This window comes from Mirounga leonina, unplaced genomic scaffold (genome assembly GCF_011800145.1).
Source record: "Mirounga leonina isolate KUSES-001 unplaced genomic scaffold, KU_Mleo_1.0 Mir_224, whole genome shotgun sequence".
Taxonomy (NCBI): domain Eukaryota; kingdom Metazoa; phylum Chordata; class Mammalia; order Carnivora; family Phocidae; genus Mirounga; species Mirounga leonina.
In genome coordinates, this window is record NW_023270615.1 from 17,818,779 (window position 1) to 17,836,070 (window position 17,292).

At 52.5% G+C, this 17,292-nt stretch overlaps 1 protein-coding gene across 1 annotated transcript in view; it reads right to left on the reverse strand.

Annotated features, from left to right (window-relative positions):
* The window catches only part of SYK (spleen associated tyrosine kinase), a 77,673-nt gene that overhangs the window by 41,650 nt on the left and 18,731 nt on the right, over positions 1-17,292 (reverse strand). The window contains exons 2-3 of the mRNA XM_035029193.1: positions 2,010-2,447; positions 187-347 (exon numbers count right to left, since the gene is read on the reverse strand). Coding sequence (XP_034885084.1) covers positions 187-347; positions 2,010-2,423 — 575 coding nt within the window. The 5' untranslated portion in view covers positions 2,424-2,447. The remainder of the gene's footprint in view (positions 1-186; positions 348-2,009; positions 2,448-17,292) is intronic.

Sequence of the window (17,292 nt, forward strand, 5' to 3'; positions counted from 1 at the left end):
AAACTCACACACCGACAAGGGATGGCTTTGGGAACGTCTTTACGGCGGGCCCGCGTGCGTGTTGTCAGATGACAGCACGTGAGTCTTCCCTGGGCCACGTGGGCTCCAGTAATGGGGAAGCTGAGTTACCTCGACCGTCCGCACGGGCCCAGCAGTAGGAGGTGAGGGGAAAGACACCATACTTACAGAAATTTTCCATTTGTCTTGGATCCTATCATGACAATTTGCTCAGATTCAACCCGTGAGATTTTCCCGTGGAACCAGGGCATTTTCTCGTGGGCCGTGGTGGCGATCAGCTTCTCCAGCTGAGGCTTCTGGCTGATGATGGCCTGCTCCAGAGCCTGACCCTGCCACGAGAAGGGCGCAGAGCAGTACTAAGTAAAAATGAGAAGAAGATGCAGGAATCATTTCTAATCTGTCCCGAGTCCTGACGTGGTCATTCATTCATTCACCATAAAGAAAACTGTAAGCTCCTTATACATGATTTAAGTACCTTTGAGTATATAAGTAACAACGTAGAGTTTAGAGCTTGGCCTTTTGAAGCTGGGCGAGGCTTTAGAAACCATCTGGCACGATCCCTGAGGTCCAGAGACCAGGCCTCCTGCTCCCGTGGATCGCAGCCCTGCACTAAACTGTCAGAACCTGATGCCCCTCCACCTACAGCTCAGGAGCCCCAGGGTGCGTGCCACAAAGGAGACGAGGCTTTCCCGTCTGCCCACCGAGGCCTCCTCCCAGCGCTCACTCTGCTGCCCGTACCTGTGGATGTGGCCACAGGGCACGGAGGACGTGAACTGTGACAATGTGGAAAACAAAACCGGGAGGGGGCTGACAGCTGGGTGAGGTTCCCTCCCGACCGAGCTTTGTGGGAGAAGCAGAGGTATTCTCTGCAGCTGTAAATGAAGACCCAGTGTTGGGTTATTGGACGTTAAAGAAGGACAAGAAGAAGTAAAAATAAAAATATTACGAGTCCAAACGAGGGGACGTGTGTGTCCCTTCATAGATGACATTCTGGAAAAGGCAACACTGTAGGGACAGAAAGCAGGTGGGGGGGCCCCTGGGGGCTGGGGTGGGGGTAACTTATCTTGACTGCAGTGGGACCTACGTGGTGCTCTGCATTGGTCAAAAATCACAAAACTGTACACCTAAAAAGCTTAATTTTACCCTGTATAAACTACACCTCCATAAATCTGATCTGACTTTAAAAAAAGATAAAAAGATGGTCTAAGGCCTATCCAATAATACTAACAACAACTGCTGACCAGGGTACTGCTATCTGTCTGCAAGGGTGAATTCCTGTAGACCCCATTCGAGGAGGGAAAAGCAGTCCCTGTGTAAAATCCTCAAAAAGCCTGTTCTGTCACATATCTGTGACAGAACGGGAAACGCAAGAGAGATGTCTGAACACACAGGTCTGCGCAGGAGACCCTCAGCCAGCCCGGTGGCTCCTGACATCAGGGGCTGCTAAGAGTGTGGCAGGAACTGAGCTGTCCCCCCGCCACCCTGCCCTGGGGCCTTTCCAGATGACAACGTGTCACCGTGTACTCATGAAACCCACGCACCGTCCCTGTGGCCAGCCCAACGGGCTCGGGGCCATCCTGCCCAGAGGCTGGGAACGATGGGCAGAGGGAAGTCCCGAGCGGCATTGAGTGCCCACCACCAGGTAGCAGGCAGGTGAGCGACGGGGTGCGGGAGGGAATGTCAGGCAGCCCTCCATCCACGGGCTGCTGCAGCTACATGCGTGCTCACCCAGAACGTTCTGCTGGAGACACCTTAGGAAGCTACGGGATCAAGAGCCCATCAGCTTGAACAGAGCGACGCCCTCGGGGGCATAAAAACACCAGACACCCGGGAGGGCTGTCTAGGGCGCCGCGCGTGAGCGGGGTGACTGGGTGACCCGCATCGCTGGCGGGAGGGCCCCCGGGTGAGGGGAGCTGCGCCCCCCGCAGCCGGGCACCTCTGGCCCGCGCCGCTGAGCGGGGAGACGCGGCCAGCCCGGGACCGGGGCGCACCTGCAGGTTCCAGGTCTGCTTCACGTAGTCCCGGATGAGGCTCTCCTTCAGGTCCTCGAACGGGCCCGTCTTGGGCTGCACCCCGGGCGGCCGGTGGAAGGGCTCCTTGAGGAGGCAGACGAGGCCGTCGGACTCCTGGGTGTGGTAGCGGCACAGCTCCGCCGGGCTGCCGTGCGGCCTGCCACCCGCGATGGCGTAGGTGCCGTTCATCTCGCGCTCGATGGCGTAGTGGTGCGCCTTCCTCCCGTGCGCCACCGACAGCGCGAAGCCGCCCAGGTAATTGCGGCTCTGACGCAGCAGGTACAGCCCGTCGCTCATGCCCCCCTGGACCAGGTAGTCCTCCGCCTCCTCCCGGGTGATGTTGCCGAAGAAGAAGGGCAGGTGGTTGGCGCTTTCGGCCGTGCTCCCCGCCATGCTGGCGTGTCCCCGTCAGTCTTCCTGGCAAGAAAAAAAAGATGGGACATCGGTCAGGCCTGGGGCGGCAAGGACAGTGGCTAAAGCGCCGACCCTCCGAAACCCGGGCCGGGTCCTGAACACTCTTGCGCCTGGACGCCGGGTTCTCGTGGGTCTAGTCTGGCAGACCGACACCAGACAGCCCCCAAACGAGCCACGCTCACATACCACATAAGATGGGGATGGTGCGGGGCGCCTGGGTGGCTCAGTTGGTTAAGCGACTGCCTTCGGCTCAGGTCGTGATCCTGGAGTCCTGGGATTTAGTCCCTCATCGGGCTCCCTGCTCGGCGGGGAGTCTGCTTCTCCCTCTAACCCTTCCCCCTCTTGCACGCTCTCTCTCACTCTCTCTCTCTCTAATAAATAAATTTTTAAAAAATCTATAAAAAGATGGGGATGGTACGCACCACGGCCACGCACCTTCGGGGGGAGGCCCACAAGCCGCTGCCCTGAGGCTGAAGACGGCTGGCCTTTCAGAGCCCCCAGCCTCAGGCGGTTCCTTCCCTGTGCTTCCCCAGACCACTTCCCAGCGCCCACCACGCACCATCTGCGTGGCAGATATTAAAGAAAGAGTGCAGGGTCCACACGTGATGAGGACATCTGTCACAGAGGAGACGCTTCTGCACCGTGCGGACACACACTTTGGGGGGAAGCGCGAAGACAGAGGACGCATCTTTAACTGGGAGAGTGTTTTCCCTCGGTTGTGGCAGTAGATGAGAAGGGTGTATGTGCTGCCAATTCCAAAAATATCCAAAGAAGTGTATATTTTAACCAAAAGGGCTTGCCACCAACGGAAAACTACCTAGGTACCTCCATCTGTATACCTAGGGAGAAAAGTGAACGCCCCTTTGTGTCACACTCAAATGCACACGAACACACACACACTCGTGCCTAACAGCTTCTCCATGATACGGATTTTCCTACAAGCAGCGATAAAACATAAGAACACCTGACTGATGGAGGTAGCGATTTTCTCCAGGCAGAACTGCCAAATCCATCCTCCTGAGTAAGCCCCCCCAAAACCATCAGTTTTTTTTTTTATAAGTTAATGATATAAACAATTTTCTAGCTTCCTCTTTCGCATTCGACGACCAACCATCAGTTTTTCCCTGTCCAAGGTTCTAATACTTCCTCTCTCGGCCAGGTTTGCTTTGTTCCGTGCCGTCCATAGCTGCACCTAAGTCTGAGGATGCCATTAACAAAAAGACCTCTCTGGGAAGAAGCAGGATTTCTCTTCCGAGTCTTCTTCCTTCTCGGCTAATCCTCCTGGAACACTCGTGTCCCAACTTGGGCCACTGCCCGCCATCAGCTAGGACCCTGAGCACATCTTCCTTGCACCCGGCCGTGTCCCTGCCGTGGAGCTCCCGGGGCCCCCACCACCTGCGTGCATGCCCAGCTTGTCTGCCTGCAGCCCAGCGCTGCCCACTTCCACGCGCGGCGCATGATCCGGGCTCTGTCAAAACGTGGCGCTCCAGGGCCAACAATCTCGGGGGTGCGGATGGTGTGCCCCTCGCCGTACCTGAGGCCGAGACCCCCACGTGCTGCCCGTCAGCCTTCCCCGGCCTGGGGGCCGCCCCAGCCAGGAGCCCGTGGGCCTTGTGTTCTTTCAGGCTTGTTTTCCAAGTGGCTTTGGGGTGTGCTCCTTTCTCTCCATTACTGCCGTCTGGCCTCACACATCATCCCCAGCTGCACACGCTGGCCGGCATCCTGTGCCCTCCTACGCCCCCTCCACCTGCCTGCCCAGGAGCCCCACGGCCCTTCCAGCACGCCCTGTCCCTCCCGGCCTGGCAGCCTCGTCCCTCAATGCACAGTCCACGGGCCACAGCTGTCCTCTTCTGCAGACCCACCTGCAGACCTGTCCCAGCATTAGCCTCTGCTGAAACCCGTGAGTCCTCAAGAACACTACTTTAAATGCGAACAAGTACTTTTTAATTTGGGTAAGTCCTAACAACACGACTATCCTTTCCCAAAATTCACTGGTTTGTGGTTATGTGCATTGGGCCTGGCGCTCCGGCATGATGGGTGCGTGGAAAGGCATCACGTAAGACTGAACGGGGCCCGCCCCCCAGGCGCGAGCGGGGATGCTCCTGCATGGCCCTGATGGAGCTCAGACTCGTCCCCAGGCAGGTGGCACATGTCAGCTGAGCAGCTCTTTCCTGGGGGGTGACTTGCCACAGGGGACATGGGGCGCATTTGTCCGGTGGTGGTGCTTCTGACCCAGGCTCCAGCAAGAACAATTAGGGCACAGGCTTGGGCTACTTTGTTTGGGGCATGAGCACGGTCCGTGATGCCCCGTTCATGCTCCCCCCAGCACCCACCCGGCCTTCTCCTGGTCTCCAACCTCCTCTGCACCACACAGGCCCCCTCATTCCAGCCGGCGTCCCCCTGGCTCATCACCACACTGCTGTCCTCACCTGCTTTCCGGACACCGGCACTGGCTCACCATGCGCCCCCCGCCGCCCGGCAGTGCCTTCCACGGAGCTGGCTTCCCCGCTGTGCACCTTCCTCCATCACTGTGCCCATCGACTCAGCCCCACCCCCGCCTCCGCCTGCGACTTGTTTTCCGGTCAAATCTGCCTTTTCCTCCAACCCCAGGGAAAGTCTGCAGCTCAGACTGCGTTTAACCCCCACGGATTTTTGTCTATTTTAACATTCCCAGTTACTTTTCTCCACGTGTGAAACCACTTTATTCAAAAGCTCGAAACTGAGAAACCGAGGGGCCCTCTGGATCCCACAGAGCGGACCCCCGGCGCCCCCCGTACCTCGGCCAGCGCGCGCGTGTGCACCCAGCTTTTCAATGAGGTTAGGCTGCAGGATGTTGCGGGGTGAGCTCCTCAAAGCATGGCAGCCTCACTGACCCCTCGGGGGCCTTTTTATGACCCAGGTTCAACGTGCAGTTCGTGACAGAAAAACGTTTTATGACATGAAATAATGTCTTGTGATGCCTGGGGCATCTCCCACTCTGCTGCTTCATCCCCTCCCCTCCCCAGCTCAACTCCACAGGCCACACAATCCCTTTCCACGTCCTACCTTCCCGCGAGTGTGATTCCCGTCTGCCCCCCCCCCCCCAGCATGCTGGCTTTGGGACCAACACGGAGATGCCTGTACTCACCGCCCCTTCTGGGCGCCCAAAACCGCTCCTGGCACGAGGTGGGTGGTCACAAATATTGGCTGATTAATAAAAGCAGATTTCAAAATAATGCGTACAGAGTAATCGAGTTCTGTTTGCAGAAGCTGATACCCACACGCATAGGCAAACCTGCCCACGTCAGGAGTGGGAGGGAGAGCCGGGCTGGAAGGTCCGTGGGTGGCCTTACCCACCTCTGCTCTGTAACTGTCCAAACCCGCACCGTCCCTCTGCTCTCCCGCCGACGTCCTCTGCCCACGCTCTTGCCAACGTCACCCAGTGGCCAAACCCAAGATCACCCACCTGCTGTATCTGGCTTGACCTTCGGGAGCACTGGATGGAGCCCAGTGGCCCTGCCTCAGCGGGTCAGTCTCTCTTCTTTGCCGACCCCTCTTCCATGGCTCCTTCCTTCACTTACTCTGCAAGCCGGTGCTGGGGCTGGGGCTCCAGCTTCACCTTCTTCCTGCACACGGCCCCCGATACCGGCAATGCCCACCGATCCCACACCCACCTGTGCCGAGCTCCTGACCTGAACGCTGCTCACCTGACGTTTCCACCTGAATGTCCAACAGGCAACTCAACTTCACGTGCCCGAAGGGGGCTTCGGCTGCTCAGACACCCCGTCCCTCAGCCTGTCCTAACTGGGGGTAGGACCCTGGCCCTAGGCAGCTGCTGGGGACGAGACCCTGCAGTTTGCAGACCCCTCCCTGTCACAGCGCACTAACCCATGGAGTCAGGAGACGGCGTGCTCGCTCCCGGGTGCGTCTGAGCTCCGTGCAGGAGGCTGGATCAGGTGCTCTCCGGGGAGCTCTCATCAGTTTTCCTCCAAGTACATCCCAAAGCCATGGCTTCTCACCATCTGCCCCAACGCCACCCTGGTGAAAGCATGTCGCTGGGTCTGGCCCAGTTCTCCCCACCACCTGCCCTCCTCACGGTCTGCTCCCTACATGGTGGGCAGGGTGATGTTGGCGAGCCACCTCCCTGTCCCCACCACATCCCAAACCCTACCTGGTCTGGCTTGAGCCGCTCCTCATCTTGCCCACTTATACCTGTGCTCACCGCGTCCAGCCACCCCGCCCTCCTCCGGCTGGCTGGTCTTCTCCGGCCTGTGGTCTCCGCTCCTCCACCTCCTCCGAGAGGCATGAGCTGATGACATGCCCCCACTCATCTTTAGCTTCTGAAAGGGTTTATTTCCCTCATCACCTTCACCACGAGCCAGGTCTTCCCACCCTAAAGCGGGACCTCCAAAGTCTGGGAGTGTTGACGTGCACCCCCAGCGCCCTGGGGCTTCCCAGTGCTCTCACATGCCTGTTGGATGGAAACATGCTCATCTCTCCTTTTTAGAGTCTCTGCGGTGAATGCAGGCTGCTTTGGCAATACGTTGACAGCCCAGCATCAGAGAACCTGGAGGACGGGTCCAACCTCCTCCTGGCTCACTGCTCCCTGAGGGCACCCACTCCCGCGGGGGACGGACTTGGTTGCCTGACTCCCTGCCTCTCCTCTTCCAGCCGCTCCCCCCCCCCGCCGCCCCAGCCACCCTCCGCTTGCAGAATACTTCTGCTTCCCCAGGCGATCTTCGCATGCTTGCTCACAGCCCTGCTCCTGGGGCAGGGTCCTCCCTCACTTGACATTACTTATAGGACGTTCACCATCCTGGGCCCTTTGCCTACATGGTTCCATTTCACCCAGGACCCTCTTCAAAGTGTGGCCAGCTTTGATGTCACCACCACGGGGACCTAAACAAGCAGGGCACAGGCCACTCCTGAGTCTGCGCTTGGTGTCCCCCAGGTGGGTGACCTCAGCACCCCAGGATTGACGTTGGCCTTCTAGCTAATGAATGCTGCCCTTTCCACAGTGGCCAAAGCACGTCCCTACCCTCGACGTGCATGCTAAAACTGCCCCTCACACTCCTCCTGTGGGTTCCTCCCGTTCGTCACGGGTGTGTGAGGAGACTCACTGCTCTGAGCATGACCAAAAATGACCACGCAGACGAGATGAGTACTGACTGGGGCTTGCAAAAACAATTCAGCGAGAAGGTGAATTCACAACTGTGGAGTCTGTACATAATGAGGACCGACTACCCGATTTTGCTCACTCTCTCCGGATAGAGATGCACAACGTTGCCTTGGGATAAGACCACGTTCCCTAAATCCATGTTTGTTTCAGTGCTTTTAACCTTAGTCTGTGAAGAGGTGGGCTGTGTCTTTGTACTTCTGTTTTTTCTTAAGCCCTATCTGTCCCAGTTATCAGAGGCCCAGACCAGTGCTTGAAGATGTCTGCTCTTCTGGAGACCCTCTGAACCGTGGTTCCTGCAGGTGCTGTTTCCCCCACTTCCTGCAGAGAACATCTCCACCAATGCTTAGCCGGCTACGGTGGCTGATTTCGCATCACTGTGCCCCAGAGTTTTCCCAAAGAATATGGACTGAGGTGACAGTGGCAGAAATGCATGGCACTCTGGGGAAGATTTGGGGACCACTTTGGCCAGAGCCCTGCCGTGGAGGGAAACAAAAGGATACCTTGGCTTACGACGCTCAGAGCTACATGGCTACCTCAATGCAAAGCAGCCCCGATAGAAATTTGCCTGGGAATTCCCTCTGTAGCTTGAAGCTGAGAAAACTCAGTGTGGGACTTGGGTAAAAGGAACAACCTCATCTGTGGGTTTGATTCATTTTCATAAGAAAGAGGAAAGAGCCCAGTCTACAGGGGCAATAGAGCTTCCTGGGCTGGGCAGGGGCTGGCTGATTAGTTACGGCAGATGACCCGGCCTGGGCAGGTGCAAGGGGCAGACGCAGCCAGACAACCACCCCGGGCCGCTCTGCAGAGGGCGGTGGGCGCTGCCTCCCACAGCAGGATCTCGCGGTGTGGGACAAAACACGTGGACACAGACAAACTGTGGGAAGTGGCCGCCCACAGACAAACAGCACCTGTGGCGCCCGGCCTGAGTCAGGCCCATGTCCACCGGCTTCCTGAGCTATACGGGCTCGCCCTCTGGGACACCACCCCACAATGCTGTCCCAGCCTCCCCGAGGCCGCCGGCTGGCCACACCGCAGCAGACCCGGTCTCCCCAGGCAGAGCCATGCAACGCCATCTCCTCCGACCTCCCCCGTTCTGCATCTGGGGGAAAGCACAGCTTCTCAGAATACAGAGACACACATTTCCAGAAACAAAAAGTAAATCTAAGGCTGGTGAAAGTGACTTTTTTTTTTTTACTAATATTTAGAAGTAGAGGAGAAGTTTCAATACTTGAAAATATCATCCAAACCTTCAAACCTGAGTCCTTTTATGATGCTTCCAGAACTCGTGGGCCCTAACAATGCACCGAGGAAAGACAGACGTCTCTTAGCCAACGTCTGGAGTTTCAGGCTCCACAAGAGAACCCTGCTTCTAAGCAGACCCAATACCTCTTCCTTGAGGTATCAGCACAACTCACAGATACTGTGCTTTGATGTCAACATAAATGTTCACTCTCAACGTATTTGGTTGCAAATAAGCGACCAGCCCACTGTAAGTGAATTTAACGTTAAAATATAAATCATTCATGTATTCCTTATGTTTGTTGAGCATCTATGTGCAAGTGATTTTTCTGGGAAAAGAAAGTCTCTTTCCTCCAGAAAAGCAGCAGCAGAGGTGGCTCAGGGGAGCGGGGGTCCACTTCCGGGGCCCAGCGTGTACCCCAGGACTGCGAGGACCCCAGGGCCTCGGCTGTCTACACCTCTCCTGCCTCCCGCTGGGACTGGCCAAAGCTGATGCAGGTTTAGCTTCTCGGAGGGAGCTCCGGCTCACCTACACCCTGAGCTTGCCGAATGCGGCCCTCAGGCCTGGCCCAGACTCAGCTCCGGAAGCAGGGGTCCCGCCCCAGCTCAGGCCCAGCAGGCCTAGCACAGAGAGGGTGAGTCTGGATTGCAAAGAGCTTCCCTGGAGAAGGGGAGCTCTCTAACTGCTGAGAGATCTGCTATAAGCCGGCATTTCACACTCCACGTGGGCTGACCAGAGAGATGAGCTAGCCATGTCCACTCCCAGGGGCCAGGGAGGAAAGGAGGCGGCAGGCGGGCCGAGCCTGGACTGGGGACGCAGGGCTGCATCTGCCCGGCCTCTCCACAGGGCTCCTGGCACACACGAACGTTCACAGCCCGGGCGGGACTTAGGTGGGAGGACGTGCTTGTTAACACATGAGCTGGGTTGAGTGAAGACTTGGTGAGCACAGGATGCCGTCCAAGGCGTCACCAGGTCACGTCCCTCTCCTGCTCTCCTGCAAAGGGAGGGGGTGGGGTTGCAGCCAGCGGGTCCCCGGACACCCAGCCACGGTGTCCCAAAAGCAGGAGAAATAAAAACAATGAAGTAACAGGACAACACACCGGACGTGACCAATCCCTCTCACGGCCTCTTCATGCGGCAAACCACACAGGGAAACAGGACAAGCAGCAAAACAGCTTTGTGTTCCTGGGTCCTGCTCCAGGGGATGCTCCAGGGAAGCCCTGGTCACCCCACAGAGACTAGGCTCCTCCTATCCCATCCAGAGGTGCCTGGCTGAGGTTTTTAGCTTCCGGACACTATTTTTGGGGTTCCCATCCCTGCCCCTCATTCACACAAACCACAGGGGCCCTGTGGCTGCTGGAGAAACCAAACCACCTGATTTAAACACGTAGGGATGAGCTAACGAGGGTTAGGACATCCACAGAAAGCGTTGCTCAATATATATTAAAAGTCACTAACACCCACCGTTCCCTAGTCCGGGCAAGCATGTCTGTGGGGGACCCATGATTGCACCACATCTCAGAAGTTTAGGATGATGCTCTTGGATGTCATGAACCCATGACACAAGCACACCCCATGCTTGAGTAGGTGGCCAAGGTTATATGACGGGAGGAAGGGTGGTTGGGCAGGAAAGGACTGGAATGGCACTCATGTGTGCTCGGCGGAAGAACGTGGGCTGCAGTGGGGAAAAACGCGAGCACAGACATGGAATTGCTGAAACCTGAGCTCAGCCCCTTTCCTGCAGACGCCCTGGGGGTGGGGGGTGGACAGCGGGAGGCCAGGGTTCTGGACGTGCTCGACTCCCACACATTCCACCTACGTTCCTTTCCTGGATTTAATCACAGGTCTGGAATCAGGAGCCTGGGACAGCAAGGGAGTGTGGGAGGGGGAAAAGCCCACAAAGATGGGGAGAAGCTTTCAAAGGGAGGACAGCAGCAACGAGACAAAGCAGAAGACAAGCCCCTCCAAGCTGGAGTCCTTCCTGCAGCTGCACTGTGTCTGTAATTAGGGAAGTGGGCCTACGCCTCCAGCCTCAGCACAAAACCAACCGGAAAGCAGAGGTGCCGATCCTCCATGCCACGGGCTTCCTTCAGCGGTGCATTCAGATGAAACCAACCCCAAGGACACCGATCCCGCTGGAACAGACTAGCCTCTAAGGGCAGCACCAGTGAACACCACTGAGCCTGTTGCACTGAGTCCCCAGGGACTGCACGGCCCCAAGAGTTCTTACTAAATGAACTTTGTGTTGCTAAAGGAACCTAGGTGCTAAGTAAGGCATGCCAAAATTTTCGTGGGTATTTTATATATATTTTTTAAAAGCCCCAAGACATTGCAAGTATCAAATTCCCTATAAAACTGGATCAAATAGGAGAGAAATCCTAGAGTAAGCTTATCAGGATGCCAACTCCTGGCAGGGGGCTGGCAAGGCTGAGCACACCTGGTCTTCATGTCAGGAGGGCCCATGTGCAGAGTGAGAGCAGGTACCAGCTCTCTCTGACCCCATCCCAGATCTCCTGGGAGGCGGCCACTCGAGGTACCAGCAGGACACACAGCCACGACTTTGAAGCTCACATCCAGGCTCTGCTGTCTCCCACACTTGGGAAGAGAGCTGGGAGAGGCCAGCCCCCACTCTGAAACATCACAGGAGGTGCAACACGGAGAGACACCTTCACCATATGCCAGCAGCCACCAGAAGGAGTCCAGTGGAGGGTCTACTTTGGTGTGGCCAGGAGATTCACAAGGATGTGTTTGGAAAAGTAACAGAAGCCAAACTGCATCCCAGGCCTATAGAAATGACAGCTCTATGCAAGCTCATTACCATCTTACAGATGATAAACTCGAGCTGTAGAGAGGCCAGGTATGCACCTTCAGGGCCAGCCTGGCCAATGAGAACCGTGAGGGCAACAGTGGATGGTGACCCGGATGACAGGATGGCAAAGGGAAGCTCACAAGTGCTGGCTCACAGGGCATCAGCTGACTTGCCCACATCCCTAAAAGTAGTGGTACCCAAGTTCATCAGCCTGGCATGAACACAGCCCAGGAGGTCAGTTACCTCCCAAAGGACACACGGGTAGTCATGGGAGAGCCAGGGCTGGAGGCCAGCCCTTCCTTAGCTACAGACTTCGGAGGCACCTGGGGGCGTGGGAACAGGCCTCTCGGCCAGCACAACCTAACGCAGGCTCAGGCCTTTCTGGCCAAACTCCGAGCTCCTTCCTTGTCACCTCACAGTAGAGGTTCTCCACGTGCAGCCCTGAGATCAGCAACACCAGCATCACGGGGAGCTTGCAAGAAATGCAAATGGAAACGTCAAGGCTCCATGTGGCTTGCAGAATCAGAAGCCGTGGGGGTGGGGTCCGGCCATCTGTGATTTCACATGCTCGCGTCTGAGGACTCACACCCCACAACGCCATCCATGTAGCTGCTCAAGACAAAAATCTACGTCCTCTCAGGGAGCTCAAGACTCCGTGTCGCTGCGTCACCAATCCTACCCATTTTACCTTCCACCCTTCCAAACATGCCCACCCTTCGAACAAAACCTGGTCACACCACTTCTCTGCTAATGGACCGGTCTTCCACCTTCCGCCCTCTGATCTCAGGGTCAATCGGCTCTCCGCCAGTCGCTCCCCTTGGGCTCTCTCAGTACGGCACCCTCGGATGCTCCCAGACCACCTAGTGCCCCTCAAGGTACCCTGCCCCTTCCTTTGCCCTACTGACCACAGTTCTGACTTAATTTTAATATATCTTTGCTTAGATGAGTATATTTGATGAATGCCTGTCTCCCCGAGGAGGGCAGAGATGGTATCGATCCATCTCTCTTTTACTTTTTAAATGAACTTGAAATTTTAGGATGTATTTAGGTTTACAGAAAGATTGCAAAGATAGTACAGCGTCCATACACCCCACACGTAGTTTTCCTGTCGTATCTTACGGGACTACGGTACATCCCTCACAACTAGTGAACCAACAGTGACACATTATTGTTACCTAAAGCCCACACTTTATTACTTTCTTTGGATTTCCTTAGTTTTTTACCTAATGCCCTCTTTTTATGTTCCCGGACCCCCCCCCCTCCAAGACACCACACTATATTTAGTTCTTATGCCTCTTTAGGCACCTTTTGGTTGTGACAGGTTCTCAGATTTTCCTTGTTTTGGATGACCTCGACAGTTTTGAGGAAGACTGCTCAGGTGGTTCGTAGAAGGTCCCTCAACTGGGTTGTCTGATGTTTCTCCCATGGTTAGACTGGAGTTATGTATTTCGGGGAGAAAGACCACACAGGGAAAGTGCCATCCTCCTCACATCAGATCAAGGGTGCATGCTATCGACGTGACCTATCACCATTAGCGTTAATCTCTGACACCTAGCAGAGCTGGTGTTTGTCGGGTTTCTCCACTGTAAAGGTGATCTCTCACCCCCTCCTCTCCCGTCCTGCCCCTTTTGGAAGGAAGAAACTCTGTGCAGTCCACACATCGGGAGAGGGCAGGTATGTTTCAACTCCTAGAGTGCAGAGTATCTACAAAGTTATTTGGAATCCTTCTGCAGAGTAGAACTGTCTATTCCCCCCCTTTTATTTATTTATTCAATCATTTATTTGTGTAAGTATGGATTCAAGGATATTTATTTTATGCATCAGGTTTTAAACCAATACTACTTTATTCTGTTGCTCTGACAGTCCCAGTGTGGCCACTGGGAACCCTTCCAGCTGGTTCCTGTGCCCTGTTCAAATGCCTCTAGCATTGTGGTTTTTGTTTTTTTTTTTTTCGGGGGGGGGGGGGCACTTCCTTATTTCTGGCAGTAAAGATACTGCAGGTTTCTCAAGTATGCTTCTTGTTCCATTCCCAGACTCTCTCATTTCTCTATTCCTTGTGATGGACAGTGGTGTTAGAGACCAAGATCTGGGCACAAGGTGTGCTCACTGCTCCTAGGATGTCACTGCCTCTAGATCCTCTCAGATGACAGAGAGAGAAAGTATGCATACAAGTACACTTCAGGGTATCTGTGCACCATCTGAAGTATTTCTCTCTATATATCCATCTGCATCTATATTAACCTAAACATGAGGTCACACTGATGTCTCCATCCCTCTGTTCCTCTTTTCTGGAAGAGAAAATGGTTGAAAATTGGTATAATTTCCTCCTTCAATGTATGGTGTAATTCATCAATGAAACCATTTGAGCATGGAACTTTTTTTTCAGGCAGGGAGGAGGTTATTAAATTATTGACTTAAATTGAAGAGACAGGGCTATTCAGGCTATTTTTCCTTCTGTGAGTTCTGGTAGTTTGTGTCTTTCAGGAATTAGTCTGTTGCATGTATGTATGTCGTCACATTTGTGAGATCAGAATCTTCCACACTATTTGGTCATTGTCTTTTTGATGTCCATGAAATTAGTAGTGATGATATCTCTTTTATTTCTGATACTGGTAATTTGTCTCTTCTCTATTGTTTCCCTGTTTTAAATTTCAAGGATTTCTGCTCTTAGTTTAATTATTTCTTTTCTTCTTGCTTTAGGCCTTATTTGCTCTTTTGTTTTACAGTTTTCGTTTTTTTTTTTTTTAATTTTTTTTAAAGATTTTATTTATTTATTTGAGACAGACAGAATGAGAGACAGAGAGCATGAGAGGGAGGAGGGTCAGAGGGAGAAGCAGACTCCCTGCCGAGCAGGGAGCCCGATGCGGGACTCGATCCCGGGACTCCAGGATCATGACCTGAGCCGAAGGCAGTCGCCCAACCAACTGAGCCACCCAGGCGCCCCCCTTTTTTTTTTTTAAAGATTTTATTTATTTGACAGAGAGACACAGCGAGAGAGGGAACACAAGCAGGGGGAGTGGGAGAGGGAGAAGCAGGCTTCCTGCTGAGCAGGGAGCCCAATGTGGGACTCGATCCCAGGACCCTGGGATCATGACCTGAGCCGAAGGCAGACGCTTAACGACTGAGCCACCCAGGCGCCCCTGTTTTACAGTTTTCTAAGATGGAAGCACAGGTTATGAATTTTATATATTCCTTTCACCTAATATTTGCACTTAACTCCATAAATTTCCTTCTAAGCACTATTTTTGCTAAATCCCATAAATTTTAAGTTGCATTTTTACTTTTGTTCTGTTCAAAATACTTTTACATTTCTCTTCACACTTGTTCTTTGACCCACAAAGTATTCAAAAGTCTGTTGTTTAATTTAAAAATATTTGGGGATTTTACAGCTATCCTTCTGTTACTGATTTCTAGGTTAATTCCACTGTATTCTGAGAATGTACTTTATATTATTTTTTATTCATTTAAGTATGTTTACATATGTTTTCCAAGAATGTGCTTTGTCTTGATGAATGTTCCATGTGAGTTTGAGAAGAATGTGTATTTTTGGGTTGTTGGATTGAATATTTTATGAGTGTCAAGTAGATCAATGGGATTGAAGGTGCTGCTCAGGTCATCTGTACCCTTACTGAGTCTCTATCTACTTAGTCTACCAATTACTGACAAGGTGATGGAGATCTCCAATTACAGTAGTGGATTTGCCTATTTTCCTTTCAGTTCTATTGGTGTTTGCCTTGTGTATTTTGATGTTCTTTGTTATGTGCATACACATTGAAGATTGTTATGTCTCCTTGGATAACTGATCCTTTATTGTTATGCAATACTCCTCTTTAGCCCCGATAGTCTTCTTTTTTCTCAAGTCTGTTTTAGCTAAAATTAATGTACCTATTCCATCTTTATTTTGATTGGTGTTAATAGGGAATATCCTTCTCCATTCCTTTATTAATCCACATGTGTCTTTACATTTAAGATAGGTTTTTTTGTAGACAACATACAGTTGGGTCATATTTTTGACCCACTCCTATAAACTCCGTACTTTAAGTGGTACAGTTAGAACATCTGCACTGAAAGTGATTATTGATTTAGTTGGACTGCTATCTAACACATTTGTAACTTTTTTATTCATTGCATTTGTTCTTTGTCTCTTTGTTCTCCTCTTTTTCTGCTTTCTCTGGTTTTACTTAAGCATTTTATGTGATTCCACAGTAGATCCTCCCAGCATAACTTTTAAAAATTTTTAGTGGTTGCCCTGGAGTTTACAGTATACACTTAAAACCTAAATTTGAAATCTAACTTTCAAAAGACACTATCTGCTTCACATACAGTACAGTTACCTCCTAACAGCATTCTTATTCTTCCCTCCCAACATCTGTGACAACGCTGTCATTCTTTCCACTTACAGACATGTGAGAACCCCTAGTATGCTGTTACTTCTATTGCTTTAAATGACCGATCTGCCTTATAGATCAATTAAGAACAAGAAAAGTAAAATATTTTATTTTACCTTCACTTTTTCCTTCGCCGATGCTCTTCCTTTCTTCAGGCAGGTCTAAGTTTCAGATCTCTATCCTTTTCCTTCTGTCTGAAAAACTTCTTTTAGTATATATATATATATATTTTTTTTTGTGGGGCCAGTAAGCTGGTGGGCAATTTTCTTAGTGTGGGTTTGTCCAAGAAAGTCTTGATTTCTCTTTCACACTTGAAGGATACTTGAGCTAGTTACAAGTCTAGGTTTGTGCCTGTGGAGTCTTCTTCAACACTTCAAATATTTCACAACGCCAGTTCTGGTTTGCACAGTTTATCAGGGGAAGTCTGCCATAAATAACTCTTCTCGTTTCTCTGTGCATAGGGTCTCCATTCCTCTCTGGCTTTTTTCAAGATTTTTCCCTCTGTCTTTAGGTTCTTTCTGTGGGTTTCCTGGATCCTCAATGTGGTGACTGTATTTTCGCTTCCCCTTTAGCATGCTTTGTAATTTTTTGTTGAAACCTGGAAGTGTTTGTTTTTTTTGTTTGTTTTGTTGTTGTTACTGTTGTTGGAAACCTGGCAGTGTTGAATCAGGTAATAGGAACCGAGGTGTGAGGATTTACCTTCCTATACTAGGATTTCATGCTTTCTGTAGCTACGGGGGCAAGACTACATATTCTTCTCTGTCCTGTTTCTATGTCTTCTGTTGCCTTTGGGTTTCCCCGACTACCCCTTCTCAGAGGACTGTTTGCTCCTTGTTCTTTCAGCTGCCATCCAGTGCTACACTATGCCCTATTGGTGTGGGGGTAAGGCACACAGGAAGGGGAGCTTCCCAGAACACTGCCATTAACTCTCAGGCTCTCAGTGAGCCAGGGCCACAAGGCTGTGACCTTCCCAAGTGTTACTCCAGTGGTCTAGCTTCTTTTTTTTCCCAGCCCCACGCCCTGTTTCCTGTCTGCTATGTTCCAATCCATTTACCTGAAGCCTTACCCCCATTAACGACGGGTGTGTGAGTTTTTGGCCTTCAGGTGACACAAGGAGGAGGGTGGAGTATGAAGAATCCCTTTGCTTCAGCTGGGACACAGCAGTGACAAGGTCTTCTCCCTGGAGAGGAGCCTCTTGTGGGGAAGGCTCTGGGTGCATTTCATAATGATTCTTCTCCTCCCCTTTCCAGTCA